At 53.2% G+C, this 27,754-nt stretch overlaps 1 protein-coding gene across 8 annotated transcripts in view; it reads left to right on the top strand.

Annotated features, from left to right (window-relative positions):
- Positions 1-27,754, top strand: part of KIF21B (kinesin family member 21B) — an 85,742-nt gene that overhangs the window by 26,684 nt on the left and 31,304 nt on the right. For 7 of the 8 annotated variants that reach the window (XM_073320343.1, XM_073320340.1, XM_073320338.1 and 4 more), the window contains 10 exons: positions 15,396-15,618; positions 16,003-16,185; positions 20,498-20,647; positions 22,391-22,525; positions 22,641-22,796; positions 23,131-23,246; positions 23,975-24,170; positions 25,562-25,751; positions 25,909-25,972; positions 27,157-27,378. In XM_073320343.1, the coding sequence (XP_073176444.1) occupies positions 15,396-15,618; positions 16,003-16,185; positions 20,498-20,647; positions 22,391-22,525; positions 22,641-22,796; positions 23,131-23,246; positions 23,975-24,170; positions 25,562-25,751; positions 25,909-25,972; positions 27,157-27,378 (1,635 nt within the window). The remainder of the gene's footprint in view (positions 1-15,395; positions 15,619-16,002; positions 16,186-20,497; positions 20,648-22,390; positions 22,526-22,640; positions 22,797-23,130; positions 23,247-23,974; positions 24,171-25,561; positions 25,752-25,908; positions 25,973-27,156; positions 27,379-27,754) is intronic. The other variant, XM_073320344.1, reaches the window with a different exon arrangement.

The raw sequence follows: 27,754 nt of genomic DNA, 5'->3' as shown, positions 1-27,754 counted from the left end.
CCAGTGACAACTTCTCCTCCTCCTCCTCCTCCTCCCGCAATGTGGGAACTTGGCCCCTTCCCTCCAGAGGACAAAGCAGACCCAGCATCTCTCCCCTGCCCCACAGGGAACGCCCCAGATCTGGAGTGGAGGCTTGGCTGAGCTGGTTGCCGCAGCAGAGGAAGAATGGCCTGTGGATAGGGCGCTAGCCTGGGACTCTGGGGACCTGGGTTCAAGTTCCCCCTCTGCCACAGACACTCCGTATGGCCTTGGGCAAGTCCCTCAGCCTCACATAGCTCCTCTGGGCCTCAGTTCCCCTCAGTACAATGGGGTAACAGCAAAGCGCTGTGGGGGGTTGAGGGTCAGTGCATTGGTCGCTGAGCATTCCCCAGGAATGGGGGCTGTGTAAATACCTTGGAGAGAACTCATCTGAACATGTCCACTGCGCCTCTTCCCCCCCCCCCACTCCCGGGAGGCTGGCAGCCCTCTCTTGCTGTAGCCAGAGGCTTAGTCCTCTGCTGGCCGGATGTTACCGTGATCAGAGCCACGGCATGCATATTAGCCTGATTCTCCCCACCTCACGCCTTGTGCCACCATGTACGGCGAGGTGAAATGCTACCAGTGATCCAGGGCACGTGGTGACATGAGGGAGGCGGGGATCAGGGCCTTTCACTGTGGTCTCTGGGTCGCAGCAACAGCTCTCCTGGGTATGTCCCAAGGGAGTCGGTCTGTGTGGGCACTTGCACCTGCTCAACACTGTGGATCTGGACCTTGTGCTGTGGGAGAGTCGCTCTGGATTGATCTTACCAGTGCCAGAACAAGAGGCCTCGCTCTCTTGCTGTTTGAGAGGCGAGCGCCCCGTCTCCTTGGAATCTCTTGCATCCTTTCTGCAGTGGACAAGGGACCAACCTGTGAAACAGGGTCCTCCATCCCAGTCTCTCTGGGTCCTGGGAGAATGGCAAAGCAGTGGCCAAAATGGGTCATGGCTATTGTGTTCCTACAGATATGGTGCACTTACAAGAGTAGCAGCCTATGGGCCAAAGCGTTTGGGGGGCGATACTGGCTCCAGTCCTCGTCAATATTTTTAATTAGCGACGTGGAGAATATTCATCACGCTGGTGGCCAACAAGCTTGACCTAGGCACTTATGCTGCCCGCAAATAGTATCCGGGTGCACTCGAGAATCAGGAGCGACCCCTAAGCTGGGGAGGATGCATGGGGCTGAGCAGCAGCACTGGAGATGCAGGCTGGAACAGAGCCCCCCACTAGCATGGTTTGTGTGGGGAGAGCTGATCAGAAGCCCGATGAGAATGGAGAGGACTGGCTAGGCAGGCAGTCGCACCACATCGAAAGCTCAGGGGGATTGGAGCGGGTGATGGATTGAGTGAGTCATCCAGGCGTGGCTGCTGCAGAAATAGACCAGCACGGCCTCTGCTGTCCACGAGGTGACAGGAGCCGGAGCTGCAGGGGAGCAGATGTAGGTTACACGTGAGGCAGGATCTGCTCCGCCCTTCCAAGGTAGATAAACGGAGGCTGGGACATGTGGCTAGAAGCAGGACTGGATTCCTCCAAGTTGCTTTGACCTCCTTCAGCTTCCCTGTGCAACCCCATGGCCAGTGTGTGTTGCAGGTCCCCTCTGGGCTGATCCATAGAGGACACGAGTCTGAGACTGTTCGCTCTCTCTCGCTCTTGCTTCTAGCTGTGAGCGTCCCTGGTGCATTGGCCAAGGTGGTACCTCTCACGCTTGCGACCCTCACCCCGCCCATAGCGAGCTACAGCTGTGTTTGCAGACCTGACCTCTGAGGTCTCTGCCAGGGGCAGATGGTGCTAACTTAGCAGTAACACCCCATCCGTATTCCAGCGGGGCCAACGAAAAGCCACGTTTGAGTGGCACAAGGGTAGAAGCCCCCAAGGACTCTGAGCAGCCTGTCCACTCAACTAGTCTAATCCCTTTGAAAAGGGGAGCTAGCTGGGCTAAACAAGAAAACCCTCTGTCTAAGCCAGCTGCTGGCTGCCTTCTAGGATCCCAGAGATGAGTGTACCAAAGAGACATTTCTATCCTTCCTAAATGTAGGGCTTCCTGCCCCACCATGTGGGGGATCTCTTCCCCCCATCTTATGTCAGAATCTTCTGTCTGTCAAGGTAATCTTTGGCCTGGATACTGACTTGCATTGAGCAGAGAGATTTTCTTGCCTCCAGACCATTGATTGTTCATCAGTCAAGTGTTTTGTGTGAAAACTCCCTAGAGTGTGTGTGTGTGTGTATTGAGCCACTGAGGGGAGAGTTCCCTGGTCCGGTGCATCGCAACCCCGAGAGTTTGCATTGTTTTTATTTAATGATTATATCCCCCTGCCTGCCTGCAGCTGTCTGTCCCTGCAGTCTGCAAGACCCTGCTGTCCAGTGTGGGGTGACCCTTTGACCTCTACAGCCACATCCATTCAGCAGCTGCTCTGGGCAACTGTGCAGACCGCAGCAGCAGGCCCTAGCATGAGCTACAGGTTACCAAGCCCCTAATTGATCAGACAGCATAGCAAACTCTCCTGCTACTCCTGGGCACAACTCGGTGGGTGTCTCGGAGGGTTTGGGGATGAGATGTTAAAAACTGTCTGCTTAGCGTGGGTGATAAAGAATTCTTTCCCCCTGTGATAAATGAATGGGGGAGGGGGGGTAGCTCCCTTTTATGAACAGCCAGCCAGCTATAAAATCCCTGTTAGTAGCTGTTTTCTACTTGCTTTACCTGTAAAGGGTTAAAAAATTCCAGAGGTAAAAGGAAGGGAGTGGGCACCTGACCAAAAGAGCCAATGGGAGGGCTAGAACTTTTTAAAATTGGGGAAATTTTTTTCCCTTTTTTCTGTCTGTCTGCTCTCTGGGGAGAGGGGACAGAGCAGACACAGGGCTGGAGCTATGCTGTAAAAAGCTGTGGACCAGGTAGGAAAATCACCAGGTCATACCTAGAAACTACTCATTTGAAACCCCAGCTATGTCAGTAGATCAGGGAATGTCCAGGAAGACGTGAATAGGTTTATCTCTTTTTATTTCTTTATGGCTTGTGGACTTCTCTGGGCTAACCCCAGGTGCCTTTGTTTTGCTTGTAACCTTTAAGCTGGACCTCAGAGAGCTATTCTTGATGCTTAATCCTTGTAATTGCCTTTTTTTTTTTAATCTATCAAAAAGCGTAGGTTCCAAATGTATTTATTTTTTTCCCCCAAACAGGATTGGATTTTTGTGTCCTAAGAGGGTCGTGCACACGTTGTTTAATTAGCTAGTGGCAACAGCTGATTTCCTTTTTCTTCCTCAGCTCTTCCCTGGAGAGGGGGTGACAAGGCTTGAGGGTATCCCACAGGAAGGAATTTCCAAGTGCACCTTTCTGGGTTCCAAAAGGTGGTTTTTGCACTTGGGTGATGGCAGCATCTACCCATCCGAGGTCAGAGAGAAGCTGTAACCTTGGGAGTTTAATACAAGCCTGGAGTGGTCAGTATTAATTTTTAGAATCCCTGCGGGCCCCCACTTCTCATAAGAGCAGAGGGTTTTCCCAAGTGTCCAAGGTTGTTTTTCTCTTTCCCCGTTTCTACTGCATGCCTCTGCCCCAGAAGTGGCTGCATTTCAGTGTTGCTGTACACTTACCGTGCTGGGGGTGGGGGGGAGGGAGGAGGAAGCACTGGAGATTTAATTTAGTGCTGGATTTTCAAAACTGCTCAGCTCCCAGCAGCTCAGTGGGTGGTGGGGGCTGTGGGGAGCTGAGATCTCTTGAAAGCCAAGGCCAGGTTAGGGTCTGTGCTGGGCTGTTCAAGTATTACTTGGCAAAGTGCTGTGGACAGAATGGAGTTTGATCGATGTAAAATATTCCCACCGAGATAATTTAGCAATGGAAGGGGAAACACAGCAGAGGTGACCGGACAGCACCCTCTCTAGAACTTGAGCAAATCATCTGGGTTTGTGCCCTGAGCTTCAGGGGAACCAAGTCCTCGGGTCTGAGTTGCGCGGACTTCATCTGCAATGAGGCTGTGTGTGAACACAGCTTCAAAAGACTCTTATGTAATCAAATGCTTCTTAGGGGCCCTTGATGAGCTGTGTATGCCGGGACAAGGGGACATCCCCTTTTTTAAAAAGCTGGTTTCCCTTCCTGTCTGGTCCATGGTGCAATTGGGTTATTGATTTGATACCTGGAGTGGTGGGTGCCATACAGAACATTGGGGGAATGAACCCCTGATCTTCCATACTGTTACAGGGAGCCTGGGACCCGTCTGGCACAGTTCTGTGGAATTGTAGCATCTTTCTGGACCAGCTCTTTCTGTGCAGTGGGTCACTGAGGCCTCTTACTAGAAGGAAGCAAGGCGGGGGAAGGCTCCTTGAATCACTCGCTGCTGGCGTGGGGACTGCGGACTCGCTGTTAGGCCGGTGCCCATTCAATACTTTGGATGCCAGCCCAATTGGTTCCCCCTCTGTCAATGTTGGCTTACGGTGACGGAGCTGAACAAGCCAGCCATTGTGCAGCTCAGGGCCACTGGAGAAATTGGCTGGGGATTTTTATAAGCGTGTCTGTGTGTGTGTGTCAAAGCTTTTCACCCTTCGGGTTCAGTGTCCCGCTCCCTCTTCCTCTCCCTGCAGATGCTTGGTTGCCATGACAATCTTGCCATGGTGACGGCTGCTTTCACATCCTGCCAGCAAAGAAAGAAAAGACCGAGAGGCTCCCAGTTGGGGAGCCCCCTGTACCGCCTCTATTGCTTTACAAACTGCTCTGTGTCTCTTTCCTAGTCGAGTCTGGCTCCCGCGCAGCCCGGATGCAGGATAGGGGCTCCCTGGCACACAGGGGCCTCCTGGCTCTGGGGGCCCAGCACTGTCCGTCATCGGCCCAGCGAGAGCTCCCAGTTGGAAAGGGCAAGATCTCTCCCCCTGCCCGTGTCTCTGTCTCTACCAGTGTGTCTGTCGGCCTGCGGCGTTTGTGCCTTGTGTGTTGCTGGCTCTGTCAGCTGGCCAGGCCCAGGTCTGCGAATAGACTGGCCCTGCAGGAAGGATCTGCAGCTCCGGCCGCCCGTGTCAATCAGCCCAGGGGCTCCAATGGTCCTTGCTCGGACCAGATCTATTTGCTGCTTTCCCACCACCCACGTCTCCAAACAGCTCAGCCAGCTGGATGCGCCTTAGTAGGGCGGGGGACTCTTGTCCCTCCCCCCCCTCAACTCCTCTTGCACCCAGCTGTGGCATCTGTCACACCCCCATCTCCTCCCTCCGGAGGGTCAGGAAGGCTCCAGCCGGAGCATCTTGCAGGGCTGTTTTGCTAACAGTGAACGCTGTGCGGTCCTTTGTCCTTTCCCTCTCCCCCACCCTGCACCCCCATCTGGGGAACCCCGGCGCCGATGATCTCGCGATGATCCTGTCTCTGGGCTTGTCAGCCAGTCTGACTGCACCCAGCCCCGAGGGTGGCTGTACTCCCAGAATGCCTTGCCAGTGCCCCCGGGATGCTGTTGGTGTCGTGTCTCCTGTGGGGCTGTCCGTAGGAGGGAGCGGGTGCTGAGCCAGGGCTGGGGCGCACACCCTACTCCTAACAGGGCTCAGTGGGAACTTTCAAGCCCCCCCCCCCAACCCTAGAAAAGTGGCTGGCAGACGTTTTCCCCCTGAAATGGAGACTGGAAGCGGCTCATGTGGCTGGAACAAGCCCTGTCCTGTGCTTCCTCATGCAGATGGGGCTCGGGTTCGATCCTTTCCAGGCAGTGCCTGCGGGAGGCTGCCTCGTATCCGGCGTGATGAATGATTTCCTGGCCTCTGAAGCCCTGGTCTGTTTGAGCTGCCACTCCATGACCAGTGGGTTACTCCCTAACTGCCAAATGGGCTTAGGCATCTGGGCGGACAAGTGCGATGCTTGATGCACTTTGGAGCAGCCCCTGGAGTTACCGGGAGTCTTGGCACTGGCTCCCGTGGGTTTGGGATCAGGTTGGGAGCAAAGTCCACGCCCCGCTTTGCTGTTTGGGCTACATGGATTCTGACGGGACGCCTCCAACATCTGCAGTGTCCCGCCACTCCTCAGCACAGCTTAATAACCGAGAGGGAGCCGCAGGGAGGCCTCCCGCCACGCTGACCTCCAGGGGCCAAATGCACCCCGGTGCAACTTCACTGCTTTCGTTACGAACGCTTTCCCGGCCTGGGCTCTCGCTGTGCTTTGCGATCACGGCTGGATCCAATTTCCTGGCTCTGTGTGAGGCTAATCAGTGTGATTAGCCCCACTGAGTAGGTGGGGAAACTGAGGCATAGTGAGGTTGAGGCAAGGTCACATGATGGGTCAGTGGCAGATCTGGGATTACAACCCTGAGTTTTGATATGTAAGGGTCTAGTCTTGTCCTGGGCTTTATTTTAATCTTCTGTGAACATAGACCTGCCGTGCCTTATCCTACCTACCTCAGGCATGACAGTAACTGACTAGAACAGCACCATCTGTCTGGCCTCATTAGTGCTGTAATACTGTAACCATTAGACACATGATCAGGCAAGTTCGTTAGTTATACAGGGTAATCGTGTGGCTATTTCCGTCTCTAATTTGTTATTGGGAGCTTTCGGGAATGCAGCCGAGATAAGGCATGGAGCGAGCATCATGGGGGCTCTGCAAGGTGGACAAATCTGTGCTCTACTAACCCTCCTGGAGGTTTCTTCCATCTCTAATGCCGGTAGGTCCGGTCCCGTCCATCTGCCTGCTCCCCGGCCAGCAACCAGGTTTAGGAACTGGCATAGCCCAATTTCTAATAGGGGGCAGCTGCTTCAGGGAAAGGTACAAGAACCCCCCCTCCAGCCCCCATGAAAATTAAGGAATAATCTGCCCACAGAAAGTTTCTTCCTGACCCTCATTGCTTAAGAAGTTGGCTCATGCCCTGAAGCATGAGGATGTACAACTTTTTAAAAATAACCTTCTCAGGTTCTCATTATCTTTGTAAAATATCCAGCCCTCTTGAGTCCAACTAAGCTCTTGGCAACTGGGCTATGTGATAGCCTGTGGAACTCATTGCTAACTCTGTGCTGGGTAATAAAGGATTATTCTCTTCATTATATTCTTCATGACTTTTGTTCTGCATTTCCTGATGTTCAGTCTTGATTTCCTTTGCTCAGTTCTATCCCAGTGCTCCTAGCTCTCCTGCCCCATCCTTCCATGTCACACTGAACACATCCCCTGCCTCTTCATTTTGCACCACCCTTCAGGTCCCCATGGTTTAAAAGATCTCGGGCATGGGGTGCTGTGCTCTGGGCATTTGCCTGGTGAAGGTGTACAGAACCTGCCACTTGGCTCCTGTGTCTGGGTGCCATTTGACAAGCCCTGATGTCTTTTTTTTTTTCTTAAAATCTGGGGAAGAGGCGGAGCAGGGGGTGGGGCCTCGGGGAAGAGGCGAAGCCTCAAGGGTCCAGTTACCAGCCATGAAAAAGGTGGCAACTCTTCTGTCGCTATAGGGCCTCTATCCTGACTTGTACCTCCAGGCACTCCCAGAACTTCAGTGTTAGAGGACACCAGGCATTGGCCTGAAGTAGGACTCTGAGTGGTTGGGTGTCTGGTGAGATCAGGTCTGAAAGCTCAGCCAGGAATACCTTGCCTAGCTCAGACCCTCTGGCTCTGCTTATTGGTCTAAGCATGGGCCCTGCGACACTGTGGGTTCTGTTTGCCTCCCTTAGCACAGAAGCAGAGCAGCGAACGGCAGGCAGGGTGCCGGCTCTCCCAGCTGTACAGGGTGGCATAGGGAAGCAGGGCACGGGATGGGGGACAGCAGGGTGCTATTGGGCATTAGGGTGAAGGCCAAAGCATTTAACAGTAGCTTCTTGTGACTCAAAGGGGAGAGATCTCAGGGAGGGTGCAGCTGTCCATGCACAGTTGCAGTGGGCCAGAGCATTCAGAAGGGCTCAGCAGCCCCAGCTGGGGCTACCTATTCCTGCTGCTCCCAGTGTGACACTTGCAGCCAGGCTTTCATGCGAGCTGTGCATGTCGGGTGCTGGCTCCTTGCCTGAGGAGGTTGTGAAGGCTGGAACGATAACAGGGTTTAAAAGAGAACTGGAGAAATTCATGGAGGTTAAATCCAGGATCTGAGTTACTACAGAGAATTCTTTCCTGGGTGTCGGGCTGGTGACTCTTGCCCACATGCTCAGGGTTCAGCCGATTGCCATATTTGGGGTCGGGAAGGAATTTTGCTCCAGGGCAGATTGGCAGAGGCCCTGGGGTTTTTTCGCCTTCCTCTGCAGCATGGGGCACGGGTCACTTGCTGGAGGATTCTCTGCACCGTGAAATCTTTAAACCACAATTTGAGGACTTCAGTAGCTCAGACATAGGTTGGGTTTGTTACAGGAGTGGGTGGATTAGATTCTGTGGCCTGTGTTGTGCAGTAGGTCAGACTAGATGATCATAAGGGTCCCTTCTGACCTTTAAAGTCTATGATTCATTAATGGCTATTAGCCAGGATGGGTAAAGAATAGTGTCCCTAGTCTGTTTGTCAGAGGGTGGAGATGGATGGCAGGAGAGAGATCACTTGATCATTATCTGTTAGGTTGACTCCCTCTGGGGCACCTGGCATTGGCCACTGTCGGCAGACAGGATACTGGGCTGGATGGACCTTTGGTCTGACCCAGCCTGGCCGTTCTTATGTTGAAAAATATCCATTCTTTTTGCAGGAAATATTTGAAAACATTTTACTCCCCTCTTCCCCCCAAGAAACAATGAAAATTTTGATCAAAAAAGGTTTTTCTAGTCCACAACAAAAAGGTTTTTCTGGTCCAAAACAAAGCGCTGCGTTTTACTTACACACACACCCCGTTTTTGTCAAAAAGCCATTTTTTTGCCCAAGGGGACAGGGAAGGAAATCTCTTTGGGGAGAAGAAACCTGAGCGGCCCCAGTGCTGAGCCCTTCTGAAACTCTGAACCTTGCTGTTGTCGCTGAGCTCTCTTTGGAAATTTGGGCCCAAAGGGCCCAGTTGAGCCTTGGGCTGTTTGATTCTGTTTGTACGCTTTAAACCAAGTGCCAGCTTGGGAACCCTGGGGAAAAGCCCCCACTTAGTGAGACTTTTGTGCTGGCATAAGCTGACCTCCCTTTCCGTCCTTCAGTGGTACACAAACTACAGAGGATTCTTTCCCAGGTGTCTTGCCCACATGCTCAGGGTCTACCTGCTCACCAGATTTGGGGTCTAGAGGGAATTTTCCCCAGGTCAGATTGGCAGAGACCCTGGGGGGGCTTTCGCCTTCCTCTGGAACATGGGGCACGTGCAGGTTTAAACTAGTGTGAATAGTAGATTCTCTACCTTGAAGTATTTAAACCATGATTTGAGGACTTCAGTAACTCAGCCAGAGGTTACGGGTCTGTTACAGGAGTGTGGGGGGGGGGGTGAGGTTTTGCAGCCTGTGATGTGTGGGAGGCCAGATGAGATGATCACGAGGGCCCCTTCTGGCCTTAAAGTCTGAATCTTTAACACCTAGCTCTTACACAGTGTCTTTCATCCAGAGATTTCAAAGAGCTTTACACAGGTATTTGATATCATTATCCCTGCTTTACAGATAGGGAAACTGAGGCACAGTGGCCATACAGGATTTGTTTCGCCCATGGCTAAAGTACATTAAACAGTAGCTGAGGATAATATTGGACACTATTTGATAAGCCCCACTTTAGTGAGAGGGGGCTGGTGGTGGTATTAAGCATGTGGTCCATTCTCCTGGCTTCCATGGCTTTAAAGGAATTAATATAAATATTTATAAAACAGCCAGTGAGGGGAGTTGTTTTGTCATGAAGTCTCCAAAAAGCGTTTTTATCAGGGTCTTTGGTGTCATGTTGTCTCTTCTCCCTGATTCTTCCCAGGCAAGCCAGCTTCAGAGCTGCCAGGCCAATCCCCTGAAAACAGGAGACTTTAAAATCTCAACAAATGCAGCTGTCTTACCAAGCAAAGCTGCAGGTCATTTTGTTAGCAGTACATTTCTATTAGTTGATTCCTGTGTAACAGCAGGATTTTAGGTGGGGGTGCGTGTGAAATTCCGACTAATTGATCTGATTTGGGTTTTTGGGTTGTGCAGATGCTAGGGTGGTGTTCATGGCCTGTGAGCTACAGAGGTCAGATTGGCTCATGGTTTCTTCTGGCCTTCCGCGCTCGGATTTAGGCGGTAAGCAAGAACTTGAGAGCGAGTACTGAAAAGACCCCTAGCAGAGCTCTTACCTTCCTGGCTCAGATTGTGTTGGTTTTCATCTCTGGCTTCTCCGGTCTCGCTCATGTAGGGTTTGTACTGTCCCTTTGCCTTGTCAGTTTTGATTAGCAATATTTGGGGTTTATTTTTAATGACTGATTTGGGGCAAAAATGTTTAAGCCTCGAATTGGTAGGATGGGAAACTGTCAAGGGAGCTTTTAATGGTGTGGATTGAGCATGTGCACTGCAGTAGTCTATCTGACAAAGGAACAATGAGTCTAGCGACTGGGAGCTGACGGGTGAATTCAGACCGGAAATAAAGTACAGGTTTGTGTTTTATTTGAACAGTGTGGGCAAGTAGACCCCAGAACCATTTACACAGGGCTGCGGTGGATGCTCCATCCCTTGAAGCTTTGAAATCAAGAATGTGCATCTCTAATACATCTGCTTTAGCTCAACCACGTGTCATGGGATTGATTCCGAAGTTACTGGGGAAAGACGGTGTTATGCTGGAGACGAGACGGCATGATCAGAATGGCCCCTCCTGGCCTTAAAATCTAGGTATTGATAAACAGCATTTTAAATGAGCGAGCGTGCATTCTTCTATATCCCTGAATTGGGCATGCAGTTTGGGGCTGTGCGCAGATGTGGGGGCCTACCTACATATGCCTTGCAGATTGAGGATCTGCTGGTCTAAACCAGGTGTTACGTGTCCTAGTAGTTTGTATATGCCCAGGCCATCCAAACCTGTATTCCAGTTAGGACTCTGATGCACCGACTGCCATAAATTAGCAGCTGGGACCCCTACGTATTTAGTGGGGTGAGGGGTTGCAAGCAGTAAAGGAGTGGGAGAGAAGTCTGGAAGGAGAAATAATCCACCTGAGGGCCCAACTTGCCCCTGGGAGCAGTCTTTTAGGACCATCCAGCATCTTCTGACCTGACCCACTTATTGTGCAAACGAAAATGGGAGCTGGTCAATACAAACTTTCAATATCAGCCACGGATTTGGGGTGCCTCTGCTTCTGGGGGGGCCAGCATGAGATGGAATGGGCCTTGTTTCCCCCCCCCCCCCCGAAGGTTTGAACACAAGGAAATCCAGCTGAAGTCAGTGGGAGCTGTGGGACAATCAGTAACTCTGGGAATTGGGCCCCAATTGTCTCAAAATGGGCTTCCCAGAAAGAGAAGCCTCCAGAATCAGAGGCCACTGCTGAAAACATGGGCCTTACTCTTTTTCTAGCAGAATGGGGTGAGGAGGAGGAGAGAGACTGGCATCTGACTAGGCCAGGGAGCCATTCATAAATAGGAAAGGTGCTTCTAAGACTTTAGTTAGCCTTTGGCAGGGCCATGTTTTCTTGTGCTCGTCGTCTGTCAGCAGCCACTTGTGGTCTCTCTCAGTTGATCATCAGCTCTTTGGGGCAGGGACTGTCGTCTTGTTCTGTGTTTGTACAGCGCCTGGCGCCACGGGGTCATGATCCATAACTTGGGCTCAGATGAGCTACTGCAAGACCAATAATAATAAGGAACTATTTTTATAATAGCGGAAGGATATTTCCCATAAACCTTCCCCTACAATTTACTGTCCCTCATATATAATGCACACACGTACGGACACGCACACGCATCCTCTTCAAAACACCAGAAAATGTACCAAACCTAGGCCAGGCCAGGCAGTGCCATGGGAGGGAAGGGCTACTCAGTGTTTAATTTGTGCCAGGACTTGCCTGAGCTGAGCCCCGGCACCTCTGATGCGACAAATTACGCACTGAGGCTACTGGTGTGAACTGCTCCAGAGGTTGAAAACACAAGGCCCAAGTCCTCACTAATGTGTCCCCCTTTGCAGCTTCCTGCTCTAGCAGGGAGAGCTGCTTGGGGGATATTTCCATCATGTTTTTTTCTGACAGAAAATCCCTTTTTTTGTTTTTTTTTGTTTTTTTACTAAAAGTGACATTTTTTCAAATGTCTGGGTTTTGGTCAAAAAAGCAACATAATTTCTCTTAAGTGATCGTTTTCCTTACAATGTGTATTTTTTCATGGTCTGTGTGTATATAAATCTCCTCACTGTATTTTCCACTTTATGCATCTGATGAAGTGAGCTGTGGCTCACGAAAGCTTAAGCTCAAATAAATTGGTCAGTCTCTAAGGTGCCACAAGTCCTTCTTATAATTTTGTAGAGAATAGTTGACAAAAATGAACAATTTCCTTTTTGGACTGATTGATTTACTTGGGGGACTGGGGCTGGGAATCTGCTTTCTCAATCAGCTTGCGTGATGCTTTTGTGGGAATGATCCTTGGGATTCTCCAGAGGCTTGAGAATAATCTGCTCTTAAACGGTTTTCGTAAGTGTAACTCCAGTTTGCTAGCGTCAGGCATCCCGGTGAGTCACCTCTCTCTCTAATTCTATAAGCAAAGTGTCTTTCAAAAGGAGCCGAAGTTCTCATAGAGTAAGTTCATCTCCAGCACTAAATATAGTCCCTTCAGAAAGGGCCCAATTCCCGCAGTGCCTTCTGGCTTGTGCAGTCACTTACAGCTGGGTAAATTGCTTATCTATGAGCATTAATTCGGTCTACTTGGTATTCCTGAAACCCGGTGGGATGATTTGCACAATTGGAACATTAAAAGCAATGGTTCTAATCTATTTCGGAAGGACTGAATGGGCAAAAGGGGTGGGGGAGGGGCACTCTAGGTCCAAAATGGCATCACCTGTTTCCGAGTCACTGATAACTTGGAAGAAAATGATCTTGAATGCTCACAGATCAATGTGCTAACAGAGAAAGCACAAGGTGGGGACTTATTTGGTGTCTGCTACAGAGCCCCAAATCACACTAGGGAATTGGATGACCAGCTCCTTATGTACCGATCGATGACGTGTAGGGGGAAAGAACCCTGTGTGATGATGGGAGACTTCAATTGGAGTGACTGCTGGAGGTCTCCTGCTGCCGGTACTCAAACATCCTCTGAATTTCTAAATATTATTATAGATGACAATTTCCTAACTCAAAAGGTGGTGCAGCCAACCCAGGGGGATTCTGTATTGGACTTTGTTCTTACAGGTAAAGAGCAACTGCTCACAGAACTAAAATATAATGGTAGCCTAGGAACAAGTATCATGACTTGATCACATTTATAATGTGCAATCAGAATAAAGTGCAGACCAGTGATATAGATACTTGGTGCTTTAATAGGTCCAATTTCACAAAGCTGAAAACAAGTATGAGCCAAAGCTGCTGGGAGAAAGAATTTAAACAGAAAAATGTGAATGATAATTGGGAATTATTTAAGAACTCCTTACTAGATGCCCAAAAAGCCACAATTCAGGAAGAAGGCCGCACTGTTTAAAAAACCACCCAGGTTTAGAGGGGAAGTGAAGGAAGCTATACAAAATTTTAAGAATGGAAGAAAGGGTAACTAGGTAGTAATGAATATAAATCAGAAGTTAAGAATTGTAGAAAATTGATCAGGGAAGCTAAGAAACACAGGGAGAAATTGATGGCCAGCAGAGTAAGGACAATACGGAGTTTTAAAAAATATATTTGGAACCAAAAGAATCTGGACAATAGTATTGGCCCTTTAGTTAGTAGCTGGAAATGGTAGAATTATTAATAATAATGCAGAAATGGTCAGATGTAGAAGTGGTATTGGGGGGCAAAAAATGAATGATTCAGTCTCATCATATGGTGATAACACTCTTTCCATTACCCTTGTATCTCTGGAAGATGTTAGAGAAGCTACTAAAGTTAAACATTTTTAAATTAGCCAGACCAGATAACTTACATCCAAGAGTTTTAAAAGAGCTGACTGAGGCACTCACTGGACGGTTAATGTTGATTTTCAATAAGTCTTGAAGCACTGGGGAAGTTCCAGAAGACTGGAAGACAGCTAATGTGCCAATTTTTAATAAGGGGAAATGGGATGACCTGGTAATTATAGGTCTGTCAGTCTGACATCGATCCTGAGCAAGATAATGGAGTGGCTGATATGGGATTTGATTAATTAAAGGAGGAAAATATAAGTAATGCAAATCAACATGGGTTTATGGAAAATAGATCCTGTCCAACTAACCTGATATAGATATAGATAGATATATTTTATACAATTACAGGTTTGGTTGATAAAGGTAATAGCATTGATGTAATATACTTAAACTTCTCGTAAGGTGTTTGACTTGATATCACAGTATACTTTGATTAATTTTATATTTTGTTTTTTAGTGTGCCACACATTAAATGGATTAAAAACTGGCTAACTGATAGGTCTCAAAATGTAACTGTAAACATGGAATAGTCCTTCAGCAGGTCTGTTTCCAGTGGGATCCTGCAGGGATTGGTTCTTGGCCCTTCACTAGCTAACATTTTTATCAATGACCAAGAAGAAAATGTAAAATCATCACTGATAAAGTTTTCAGATGACCCCAACATTGGGGGATTGGTAAATAATGAAGAGGACAGGTCACTGATACCGAGTGATCCGAATCTCTTGATAAACTGGGGCCAAACAAACAATGTGTTTTAATACAGCTAAATGTATAAATCTAGGGACAAAAAATTTAGGCCATACTTATAGAAAGGAGGACTCTATCCTGGGAAGCAGTGACTCTGACAAAGATTTGGGTGTTGTGGTGGATAATCAGCTGAACACAAGCTCCCAGTGTAATGCTGTGGCCAGAAGAGCTAATGCATAAACGGGGAACCTTGAAAAGGAATAGAGAAGTTATTTTACCTCTGTATTTGGCATGGATGTGACCACTACTGGAATACTGCATCCAGTTTGGGTGCCCACAATTGCAGAAGGATGTTGATAAATTGAAGAGGGCTCAGAGAAGAGCCACAAGAATGATTAAGGGATAGACTGTCAGGTTGGTGGCAGTGATCACTGGGTCCCACCAATCTCGCTTGCTATGGGCCAAGCAGCCATCACATGGGAATTGCTGTCAGTAAGTACTGACGGGGGGATTTGAACCAGCAATATTGAGGTGACAGTCAACACCACGGTCCCAACCCTTTGTGTGGTCTCTAATATCTCATTGCATTAGTCAGAGGAGTCGGGAGGGGTCACCCTGGCCAAATTCCAGCTGCCTTTCTAAAGCCTGCATCCTGCAGTTTCACCTGGGTGTGGTATTCCTGTTCCAGACTGTTACTTTGTGTGCTTAAGCAGCTGCTGCCATGTTGCAGCCCAGAGGTGGCTGCATTTCACTGTTGGGTAGGGTGATCCCCCTTGCTGCAGGGATGCAGGGTGCTCTGGGAGAGGTAAGATTGCTGTGTCCTCAGTTGTCTGTCTTCTCCCACTGGCAGGATCCGTCCCCAGCTGTCAAAGGAGAAGATTGAGGGATGCCATATCTGCACTTCGGTGACCCCCGGGGAGCCCCAGGTGCTACTGGGAAAGGACAAGGCGTTCACCTACGACTTTGTCTTTGACTTGGACACGTGGCAGGAGCGGATCTACACCACCTGCGTCAGCAAACTCATAGAGGGCTGCTTCGAAGGCTACAATGCCACCGTGCTGGCGTATGGCCAGGTACCGGCTGTCCCCGTCCTGGGCCTCGGCGGTAAACCTGGGCCATTGCATTGATGCCAGGCTCGGGTGTTAGCCGTTGTGGGCTATCTGGCTGGGCACTGAGTGCTGCGCCAGCGAAGCCATGCCGGAGGGTGGTGGGCTGGACCTACAGGTCGGAGTTGAGGCTCATTGGTGGGGTGCAGGGGCAGAGGCCCAGGGCTGGAATGTTGGGGGGTGGGGGGGGCTGCGGGTTGGGATTTTGGGGCATCAGCAGCGCTGTTGGGGAACAGTCAGGGAGGGGTGGCTGCAGGTTGGGTTTGGCAGCCCAGGGCTGGAGCTGCAGGGGGCTGCTCTTAGACTGATGCGCCGTGGGGCTGTCTAAACACCCGTCCTGTGCCCTTTCAGACCGGAGCTGGGAAGACGTACACCATGGGCACCGGCTTTGACACAAACATCTTGGAGGAGGAGCATGGGATTATCCCGCGGGCCATCTCCCACCTCTTCAGTGGCATCGAGCAGCGCAAGCGGGCGGCGCAGGAGCATGGCGCAGCCGTGCCGGAGTTCAAAGTCAGCGCCCAGTTCCTGGAGGTGCGTGTGAGCGAGCAGGGGACGAGCTGGGGCTGGGGAGTGCTCGGAGCTGCCATTCCCACACCCCGGAACAGGGCATGGGCAGGGGTGTCCGCCCCAGCGGCCACAAACCACAGCTGCTCACACGCTGCAGCAGGGGGGCACGTGCGATGGGCCCTACATAAAACAGAGCTGACAACTTATGTTCTGGCTTCTCGCGGAGGCCATGGTGCTGGTTATCTGTGGTCCCTCTGTGTCTGGGAGCTGGAGGGTGGCTCGACCTCAGACAGTGTACTCTGCACCCACTTGCCGACATTCGGATTTGGCCCAAAGTCCAGTAGCTGTACAAAGGATGCAGGTTTTCCCAGCCTTCCCCAATTCAGGGGCTAAGCAGGAAGTCTGTGGCTCCTTCTACCCCATCTATTGCTTCCAGCTTTCTTACCAACTGAAATGATCACCTTGAAAGTAACATACTGGCCCTTGCCACCCCTTTGCCCTGTTTTTTAGTCCCTAGAGCCTGAATCCAAATCTTTCCTATTGCGCCTTTCATCTAGAACGATCCCATCATGCCTTGCAGACTGCGTGTACTTTGTGACCGCTTCAGCTCTTCCGCACATGCAGCTAGTTCTGGGGTGGAATGTGAAAAAGCCAAATGCAGCATCAATCAGCAGTTCAGGACTGGAATGGGTTTAGAATGTCTTCTCTGGGCGAATGCAGGAAGGCTGTATATAGCTAGCCCCGCTGTTCTGACAAAATTTCTATTTTGGTAATGTCCCAAAGGCATATGAAAAAGCCAGGAGATCTTTAAAGATCTTTGCCAAATCAGTTTTGCATAATTTCATGGAATCCTGAAACTTCAGCTTTTTTTTTTTTTTTTTAGAACGTGCAAAATCTCAAGTGATCTGAAAACTAGTCACACTCCAACATAGAAATGCCCCCTCTGTTGGAAAAGTGGAGAGGAGAAAGCATCTGCTGTGTATCTAGCCTAGAAAGGACTGAAAGACTGGGAGCGGGGAGGTCCTGAGTTCTAATCCCACTGTTAACACTCCATGCCCTCAATGATCCTTGTATATCTATCCCTTCAGAGGCGTATTTTCTTGGGCTTCACAACACCTTGATGAATGGATATAAACTAGCCACCAGGAAGTTTAGACTTGAAATTAGACGAAGGTTTCTAACCATCAGAGGAGTGAAGTTTTGGAATAGCCTTCCAAGGGAAGCAGTGGGGGCAAAAGATCTATTTGGCTTTAAGATTAAACTCAATAAGTTTATGGAGGAGATGGTATGATGGGATGACATGATTTTGGCAATTAATTGATCTTTAACTATTCATGGTAAATAGGCCCAATGGCCTGTGATGGGATATTAAGTGGGGTGGGATCTAAGTTACCCAGGAAAGAATTTTCTTTAGTATCTGGCTGGTGAATCTTGCCCCCATATGCTCAGGGTCTAGCTGATCACCATATTTGGAGTCAGGAAGGAATTTTCCTCCAGGGCAGATTGGCAGAGGCCCTGGAGGTTTTTCACCTTCCTCTGTAGCATGGGTCACGGGTCACGGGTCACTTGCTGGAGGATTCTCTGCTCCTTGAAATCTTTAAACCACGATTTGAGGACTTCAATAGCTCAGACATAGGTGAGAGGTTTTTCGCAGGAGTGGTGGGTGAAATTCTGTGGCCTGCGTTGTGCAGGAGGTCAGACTAGATGATCATAATGGTCCCTTCTGACCTAAATAGCTATGAATTAGATAAATACCAATGGTCCATTTTACAATGGAGTACAGATAGTGTCTTGCCAAAGATCAAGCGAGCCTGGGTCAGAACCAGAAGTGGATTGCACATCTCCAGATGATCAGGCCCAAACCACTAGAGCACAGAGTCCCCCTGGAAAGTCTGAGCTCCATTTTCTCCATCTGGGCAAAGATTTGAGACCCATATGGCTTCAGACCCCCGTACCTGGCTGGGTAAGTTACCCCCATATTGCAGCTTAGGAAACCTTCCCTTCCATGACGCGCTCCTCATCTCTTCTGCCCCAGATCTGAAGAAGTGGGAAGCGTGACCGTGTTCCCAAAGATCTCTAGCCTTGGCAGGGTTTTGGCTCTTCCGTGAGCGCCCGTGATCTGGCATGGAAGCAGGACGCGGGAGGCCTTCCTGCTCATTGTCCCCTCCTTTGAAATCCCTTTGTCGGGGCGAGGCTATTCCGAGTGGTGGTTAACCCTGCTTCTTGTTCAGTACGCCAGCAGGACAGCACGGCTGGGAGTGCCCCTCTGCCCGCAGTGTTGTGTGACTGCCCAGCCCCGGGCATGAGCTATAGGATCCGACACAAGTGCTGCAGTGAATCCTGCGAGATCCCGTCTAGCCTTTGCTCCCTGCTGTGGCAGGGTTGCCTCCTATAACATCTTCCCCAGAGCCAGGCCAGCTTGTGAATGCCACAGTGTGCTGGGACTCCCACCGGGTACATTGCCACAGTAGATCTCACTGTCAGGGAAACCTCCTGTTATTCAGCCTATGTTTCCCTTTGCTCGATCCCTTTCCTCCCAGCGACATCCCCTTTGGAAACACCCCGTTAGACTTTACGGGCTGGGGTAACTCCACTGACTTCAATGAAGCTGTGTCTGATTGACGCCAGCTGAGGATCTGGCCCCACTGCGTTGGCATGTGGAGAGTGTGTGCGAACTTGGCCAACGCCGTGGACCCTTTACATGGCCTGAACCATCCCCCCTAGGCTAAGAGGAGCTACATCTGAAAACCCTTCACCTTGGCCTTGCTCCTGATCTGTAGGTTCAGCACCAGAAGCCGTCCTGTCTGACGGCAGGGCTGGCAGATGCTAGCTTCTTGGCTATAGAGAAGCTTTGACCAAGCCCGGAGGCTGCTGAGACTCCAGCACTGCCAGGGTTAATGACTGCCAGGGGCTGCCTGCCGAGTTCTGAGTTTGTGTCCTGTCTGTTTTCCGGTCAGGATATTTTTGCCTGTTAAATAGTTTCAGAGACTCAGATGTCTGGGCTACTGAAGCATCCAGTCCCAGCGTGAGGCAGGAGTTTCCTCCAGACAAACCCCTCTGGTCTATTTCAGAGTCGCCCGTTCGTAGTGCCCTGTGCCCAGCCTGGCTCGGACCAGGCGATCCGCAGAATCACAGTGACGGCGAAGGCGCTAGTGTAGGCAGAGCTCAGGCTTTACCGTCGCATCATCTAGAGCCAGCTGGTACCTAGCACTTTGCCTCAGGAGAGCTCAAGGTGCTTTACAAAGGAAGATCAGTATCTTGATCTGCATTTTACAGATGGGCAAACTGAGGCACCGAGAGGGGAAGTCACTCACCCGGCAAGTCAGTGGCAGAGCTGGGAACAGACAAGACCCAGGTCTCTGGAGGCCTAGCTCAGTTCTCTAGCCCCTAGACCACACTGCCTGCTCCTGTGCAGCTGCAGCCAGTCAGCAGGGGATGGCTTCGTTAGCTGCCTGCTTGGTCCAACGCATGCAGGGCCCGGCTCAGCTGACCTATAGCGCCTGCCCTCTCAGCGCTGAACACCCACGCTCCCTGCAAACCCAGCAGGGCAGCGCGGCCCTGTGGGAAATGGTTTGCCCCAGTGTCCCCTCTTCCCCTGGTGGGGTGTGCTGATGGCTACCCTCCACCCCAGAGGTGGCTGCATCTCAGCACCGTGGTGTGCACAGCTGGAATAAAAGGTGCCCTCGTTGGAGGGTGACCTTGTGGGTCCATTAAAGCTCCAGCATGCAAGGTGACAGGCGGCTGCTGTTACCGCTGTGTTCCGAGCCGTGTCCTGGGACCTCTGCCCTCTCCAGGCAGGTTCATTAGAGGGGAGGCTTTACTGGGGTGGAGCTAACTTCCTCCAGGGGCAGAGTGGAACAGATTAGCCTTTAGCTTCAGAGCCGCTCAGCGGTGCTTTCCCGCTGGTCCCTGAGCTGGGATTGTTGCAATGAACTGCGTGCCGAGCCTAATGCCAGCCAAATCTTCCCAAATCGATTTCAGTTCTTCCTTGAAGCAAGCTCCCGGCTGGAAGGTTGGCGTGTGACCAGCCAGGGGAGCCCCAGAGAGCAGGGGGCTCTACCAGCTGTTCCAGCAGGTGCCATTAGAGTATCTTAGTCCATGTGGCGGCCTGTGTGGGGCCAGCAGATCCAGTAGCCAGCTGGGACCCACTGGCAAACGACAACGGGAGTTTCGCGGTGGTCTGCGTGGACTCTCTCTAGGATACTCCCTCCTCCAGCGCAGCACGGCCCCTGTTCACCCCGCAGTGGCAGGAGATTAGCCGTGAAGCCAAGCGCTGGGCTCTGCCGCGGGCCCCGTGCCGCCCAGTAACCTGCTCCCGTGTCTCCCTCCCCCGCAGCTCTACAACGAGGAGATCCTGGACCTGTTCGACAGCGCCCGGGACCCTGACTCCCGCCACCGCAAGTCCAACATCAAAATCCACGAGGACGCCAGCGGCAGCATCTACACCACGGGCGTCACCTCCCGTCTCATCAGCTCCCAGGACGAGGTGGGCGACGCCTGGGGCCTGGCTGCTGCCGTGGGTTGGCCGCTCTGGGTCGCCGGAGAGCGGGCATGGGCGGAATGCAGGGGCCGGGTGCTGTGCGGGGCAGAGCCCCCGTGACGACGAGGGGCGTCGGGCACTAGCCCGCCAGAGTCCCAGGGCGGAAGCTCTCCTGCAGGCTGTCCTAGCCAGCCCTGGGAGGCTCTGGCTGCTGCTGGCCTGGGACAGCCACGGTCAGGGTGTGGCGTTGACACATGGCCGGCTGATGTGCCCCTGGGTGGCATGAGGGCACCGCACCAGGATACGAGCCCTTTGCATTTTCCTACGACCATGCTCCCTGGTCCCAAACCTGGGGGGCGGCAGAGGGGGATGGGCTGTGAATGGATTTTTCCCTCCTCCCCCCACCTGCTCTACTAGCCCCCCCTCGAAGGGGAATTGTCCCCCTGCCGATCCCAGCCCTCTCTTCTTCCCCACACTCAACAGCCCCCCTTGCAACAAGAGGGGACCCAGCTTGGACAGGGTTAACCCTCTCCTTGCCAGCCCCCAGAAAGGAGGCTTTTTAAATCCACTCCCCACCTCTTCACTCTGTGTGCTTGGATCCTTCCTTCTCGCCAGGCCCCCTGCTCCTCCCCTCTGTGCCATGTGGTGCAGGGCCTAGGGAGAGTGGTCCCCTGGCATCCTCAGTGCTCATGTGCTCCTCCTTTGTTATCCGAGGGCAGGAGTCTGGGTTCCATGCCCAGCCCTCCCTTGCCCCCCCGTGGTGTTGGCATGCGGTACCTGTCTCCCATGGGAGCAGCATCCTAGGGCGAAGGGGGGGTGGAAACGCAGCCCCCATCCTGTAGCGCCGGGGCGAGGGAATCGCTCGTCCAGCAGGCAGTGAGAGCCATTAGTTAACCAGGCATCGCTGCAGGAGGCTCTGGTCCCAGGGGAGAAAAGTCAGGCGCCAAAGGCAGGACTGTGAGCGCGTGATGCTGGGACGCGTCTCTCTCCTGCTGCCTCAAGCAGGTATCTCCGGGCACAAGTGCATGGAGGGGGTTGGTCCTGGAGAAGCCCCTGCCCTATGCGTTGTCTGTGAGCGGGAACGTCTCTCAGCCATCTGGGGATAGCAGAAATGACCCTCAGGACCTGGAGGTCAGATCCCTCCTCTGTTGCCCCCAGGCACTTTGTGTGCAGCAGAGATCATGGGGGGCAGCGTGGACCAGTGCTTAGGACTCTGGGCTGGGCCCTGGGAGAGCTAGGTTGTTACCCACCATGCCACTTGCTGCTGTGTAACCTTTGCAAGTCCCTTCTCTGTCAGCTCTGTGGGGCTGGGGCTGGCTCTCACTGCGTTTGTACAGCACCTAGCACACCGGGGCCTCGATCTGTAGAGTGTTACATTACTCACCATGGCTGTGCATGGGCAGATTCCCACTCCCTTCTCTGAGCACACAGACCCTAAGTGAGCCTCCGCCCTGGCCTCAGGTTTGGCTTTCTTGGTAACTCGTGAGCAGGGCTGTTCTGCGGTCTCCCTGCAGCGCCTGCTCCCTCGTTCCCTGTGGCCATGGGAGACGCTCCCCAGTGTCATAGGGCAGGGATCTCCCAGTGCGGGGCCCAGGCACCTGGGCCTGCATGCCGTGCAGGGGCTCGGCTGCCCGCATCCCAGGGTGACTATGGCCCATTGACCTAGGGCGCCCTCCCACTCTGGCATCGTGCCCCCTCCCAGCAGGATGGGGTGGAAGTTTCCTTTTAACCCTTTCCTTGCTGTTGCAGCTGATCCAGTGCCTGAAGCAGGGAGCTCTGTCCCGCACAACCGCCAGCACCCAGATGAATGTCCAGAGCTCCCGCTCCCATGCCATCTTCACCATCCACCTGTGCCAGATGAGAGTCTGTGCCCGACCGGACCTGGTGAGGCTGCAGCGGGATGCTCGGAGCGGGGTCGGGTTGGGAACTATCAGCGCAGAGGGATAATGCCCCGTTCCCCCGTGGGACGCGCTGACGCTGCGGCGTGTCTGCTTGCCAGGTGACCGGCCTTCCCGAGGGATCCCAGGCCACCGGCGAGTACGAGACCCTCACCGCCAAGTTCCACTTCGTGGACCTGGCCGGTTCGGAGAGGTTGAAGCGGACGGGAGCCACGGGCGAGAGAGCCAAGGAGGGCATCTCCATCAACTGCGGCCTGGTAGACGCTTAGCGGGCGGAGGAGGTCGGGACGGGCTGCAGTGGATATAAAGGGGCTGCCGGGGGGTCACGCCGAGTCCTGGTTCGGTCATTAGCTGCGCTATCCAGCGCCGTCCCTAGTAGGGGTAGATTCCTGGATCTGGGGGCTCAGGAATAAAGTGGAGGCAGGAGAGGGGCAGCACACTGTCTGGCTGATACAGCTGCAAGTGCATCTTGTCCAGAGCCCCCTGCTCCCCGGAAAGAGGTGGCTCCGATCACCCTGAGCTTTGTTTTCCGCAGGGAAGGGACCTCCCCAGCATGGGGCGAGAACTCAGGCCCTTCTGTTTTGTTGGCAGCTGGCCCTGGGAAACGTCATAAGCGCCCTTGGAGACCAGAGCAAGAAAGCCGTGCACGTACCCTATCGAGACTCCAAACTGACCCGGCTCCTCCAGGACTCCCTTGGGGGGAACAGGTACCAGGCACCCTGAGCCAGGGCATGGGGTCACCCAGCGGGTGTCCGCTGCGGCTGGGTGTGCATGACCCAGAATGGAAGAGCCGTACCCTTGCTGGGTCTGGGGTCTGTACCCTGGGTGTGTCACCTGCGGGGGGTGGGAGATTTCTGAGTAACTGGAGGGCCGCTCTGGCTCAGGGACGGATCTGAGGTGCCGTGTGCGTTTCCTGGTGCGGCGCATTGCCAAGGATCCGGTGGTGTCTCCATGGCGGCTTTTCCAATGTAATTATCTCGGCTCTCTCAGTCCCGAGCCCCAGACGCAATTAGGCAGCTTTCTCGGAATTACCTCTTGCAAAATGTGTCTGAGCCCTTCGTGATCCGGGACTTGGCAGCTGAGTTTCCCAGCACAAGATTGCTCTAATCCTTCCTGCCTCAGCGATGCCCCGGGTGCCCTGCCGTGGGCCGCCCTGGGTGGCGACTCCCTGAACATCACTTTGTAATGAGCAGGGGAGGTCGGCACTTTGCAGCACGAAGCCTGTGCTGGCCCAGGGTGGAAGGGACCCAAGGCATGGCCCGGACGTCAATCGCACCCCGGTTATAAAGTAAATAAAGGCCAACGGGGGTTGTGGCTGGAGCTGCCAATGGGCCCTCACGTGCCAGGGTTGGAATTGGCTGATCTGATGTGGCCCAGCCGTTGCGTTGTTCGATGGCTGCTCTGGTTGACCCCGCTGGCTCTCCGTCCTCCCCAGTCAAACCATCATGATCGCCTGCATCAGCCCCTCTGACCGGGACTTCATGGAGACCTTGAACACGCTCAAGTACGCCAACCGGGCTCGCAACATCAAGAACAAGGTGGTGGTGAACCAGGACAAAACCAGCCAACAGATCAGTGCCCTGCGGGCCGAGATCGCCCGCCTCCAGATGGAGCTCATGGAGTACAAGGCGGTAAGGGGCGGCTGAGTGGGCGAAGCCTCGCGCATGTACGGCCCACTCGGGTCACCGGCGCGGATCGAACCCAGGACTTTCTGTGCCTGCCACTTGGGCTAACGGACTAACTCCCCTAACTGGGTTTGTGGCAGGCTTTTGCAGTTGCTGGGGCTGGCTGCTAGAGGGAGATCTACTTCCATGTACAAAGCCTGGGTATGATAGAAACACGTGGACTCTTTGCCGTCACCGGTTCAAATCCCAGCTGCACCAACACAGCCTTGAATGGCGGGGGGAAAGTACTCCTGCCTCCCCTGCGCAGACCTGGCCCCATGGTGTGTGTACAGCTACACGTCTGCTGGCCTTGGCCAGCACCACTCCTCCTGGGTGTGGTATATGCTGTGGCATTGGGCTCCACCCCAGAGATGGCTGAGTTTCAGAGACGCTGTAGTTTGTGGGTAGACTGCAAGGGGCTATGGTGAGGTAGGCTGTTAAAGGGCTGTACATCATGCTATGAACAGGGAGAAGGCTTCAGAGTATCTTTCGGAGCTGGGAAGGCATCTCCTGCTTTATATCCCTGTCCCATGTGGCATATCGGACATCCTGCTTCGTGCTGAGCTTGTCTGGGCTGGTTTCCCATGAGCACCAGCCCTTAGGCAGCCAAGGGTTGCTATTGAGCTGAGTCATGTATCTCACCAGTCTGAGAGGAAGGATGGCCCAGTGGTCACGGCACTGGCCTGGGACTTGGGAGCCCTGTGTTCAAGTCCTTGCTCTGCCACAGACTCCCTGTGTGACCTTGGGCAACTCCCTTAGCCTCAGGGCCGCAATCCCCATCTGCCCAGCGGGGGTAAGAGCACTGCCCTTCCCCTTGGGGGTGCATGAGGGTAAATGCATGAAACTGGGAGGTGCTCAGCTCCTGCCATCATGGGGCTCAGATTAGTACCTTAGCTGTAAAAGGCATTTACAGCATGTCAGCTGCTCCCTGTTTCTGCCATCCCCCAAGCACGGCCTCCCCATGGGCACACCTGCCATTTTTTTGATTTTCCACGTTTCTCCTCTTGCTGTGACCCATCTTTAAGGGGACCACATTTCCCAAAGAGAAAACGGAACACCCTGCAGGCCTGGCCCGAGCCCTCCCTTCCTTCCCCACGTTCCTCTGCACCCCGCTTTCTTGACAAAAGTGAGTGTCCCGTTTGCTCTTGGAGACAAATGCCCACTTTTGCCAAAAAGTCGGGTCACCCGGGACATGCCTTAAAAAAGGGACTTGTCCCAGCCAAAACGGGGATGTAGGATCACCCTACCCATCTTCCTCTGTGCGGAGACATTGAGTGCATGACCGGCTGGGTTCGGCCAGTGCTGACGGATGCTGTGGCTTTGCCCTCTCTGCATCTCCCCTTATCCTCTCCCCCCAGGGCAAGCGTGTGATCGGGGAGGACGGCTCCGAGGGCTACAGCGACTTGTTCCACGAGAACGCCATGCTCCAGAAGGAGAACGCCACCTTGCGCATGAGGGTGAAGGCCATGCAGGAGGCCATAGATGCCATCAACAGCCGGGTCACCCACCTGATGAGCCAGGAGGCCAATTTGATACTGGCCAAGGCAGGTGAGGATGGACACCCCTGGAGGACGTGTATGTGGGGTGGGGAATACGAACTGGTACCATGAAAATTACAGCCACCCCAGAGCTCAGGGTGGTTGAGTGGCACCCTGGTTCCTAGGTGTTTTTGATCTTGTCCGTGATTCTAATTCTCTCACTCCAGGTGACGGCAATGAGGCCATCGGCGCCCTGATCCAGAACTACATCCGGGAGATCGAGGAGCTCAGGTGGGCGCGAGCCACGTTCTCTCCTTCCGCCCATCCGGGGGGCCGCGTATCGCGTGCAGCTTGAGGGGACCTGCAAAGGGGCAGCACGGGCTAGCAGGGCGACGCTGACCTGGGAGGCCCAGATTCCCTCCTTGGCTCTGCCGCTCCTGGCTGGGTGACTGATGTTGTGGGCACTGAGTTCAAGTAGTAGGCTGGTATTGCAGCTCTGCCAATGACCTTGGGTGACCGTGGGCAAGTCCCTTCCCCTCTCTCTTGCCATTGGTCTGACGTGACCATTTAGATTGTCAGCGCTTTGGGGCAGCGACTGTCTCACGGGTGCTTGCAGCACACGGCACAACAGGGCCCTGATCTCGTGTCTTGGAGCTGCTGAAATATAAATAAAAGCCCCACATTCGAGAGGGAAATGTCCCCATCCTGTAGGGTGTTCTGTCCGGCCGCCTTGTTCCCAAGCCTTCTCTGGAGCCTTAGCTGATCCAGACTTAAATGCCTCCGAGAGGTACGTTGAGATGCAGTCTGATAGCTAGTGCTGTTCATAAATGTGGATTTTGTTCCAGAGAAACTGACAACCCCAGAGACAGGAATCCCCTCGCTCATTCTGTACCAGATTCTCAGCTGTTGTAAAATCAGCATTGCCCCACTGGGGTCCATGGAGCAATGTGGATTTACCCCCCTCCCACTGAGGATCCAGACCCCTGTCTGTAATGCTAGAAAACAGAGGTGCCCCCTCCGTGTCTAGCCCAGCGGCTAAAGATTAACCGTTAGGCTGCTATGGCAGTGAATCGCCATTGCTGTTGAGACCTGGCTGTCGGCCAGGGTTGCTTCTCTCCCGTTAGTGTTCAGGCCTGATGGGAAGCCCTGGGCTGAGACGCCTTTGTGACGTGGTCCGGGCTGTATTGCCATCCAAGTGAAGGCACTAAATCCGGGAAGTGGCATCTGATGGGACTCTTTGCTCTCATGAGAGGCATGAGGATGGTTAGTGGTGGCCCTTCTGCAGCACCCCTCCCTAAGAGCGGAGCCCTGAGCCCCTTGGACCGATCTGAGCAAGGGCAGTTTAGGTTCCAGACACACACTCTCCCGGTCACCCCTCCTTAGAGGTTGGGGGGGGCGTGTCTTTTCCCCTGGGGTTCTTGGACATCTGCCCAGGGTGGCAGATCTCCATGACCAAAAGCCCCTCTGGTCCCCAGGACAAAGCTCTTGGAGAGCGAAGCCATGAACGAGTCGCTCCGCCGCAGTCTGTCACGGGTCTCCTCCAGGCCCCCGTACTCCCTGGGCTCATCTCCAGGGCCAGGCCTGGGGGCACTCAGCAGCCCCGTGGTCTCCATGGAGGCAGAGGCCACCGAAGTTCTTCGGCGGGCCAAGCAGGATCTGGAGCGGCTGAAGAAGGAGACCAGGCAGCGGAGGAAGAGGTGATGGCCAACTCCCTGGCTGGGCGGGCAGACGGGGGGCTGTTCTGAGTGCGCCCACGCCTGCCTCTTTGTTGTTATGGCAGGACCATAGTTATTGGGGTGCCTACTTCTCCCTGGGCTTCCAGCCCTGGCACCCTCTAGCTCCCATCAGCCCTGCTGGTCCAGACATCCTGCTCCCCCATCCCTAGGGGAAGCCAAAACCATACAGCAGAGAATCAGGACTCCTGGGTTCTTTTCTCAGCTCTGCCTCCAATGTGCCACATGACCTTGGGTGAGTCCCTTCCCCTCCTTGTGCCTCAGTCTCCCCATCTGTTAACACTGCCTGGCCTGTTTCTCCGGAGGGCTGGGTTCATGAAGGGCTCTGAGATGGAGGATG

The sequence above is a fragment of the Lepidochelys kempii genome, chromosome 21 (assembly GCF_965140265.1).
Source record: "Lepidochelys kempii isolate rLepKem1 chromosome 21, rLepKem1.hap2, whole genome shotgun sequence".
NCBI classification, from domain to species: domain Eukaryota; kingdom Metazoa; phylum Chordata; order Testudines; family Cheloniidae; genus Lepidochelys; species Lepidochelys kempii.
Note: the sequence above shows the minus strand (reverse complement) of the source record. Positions and strands in the feature narration are given on the sequence as shown.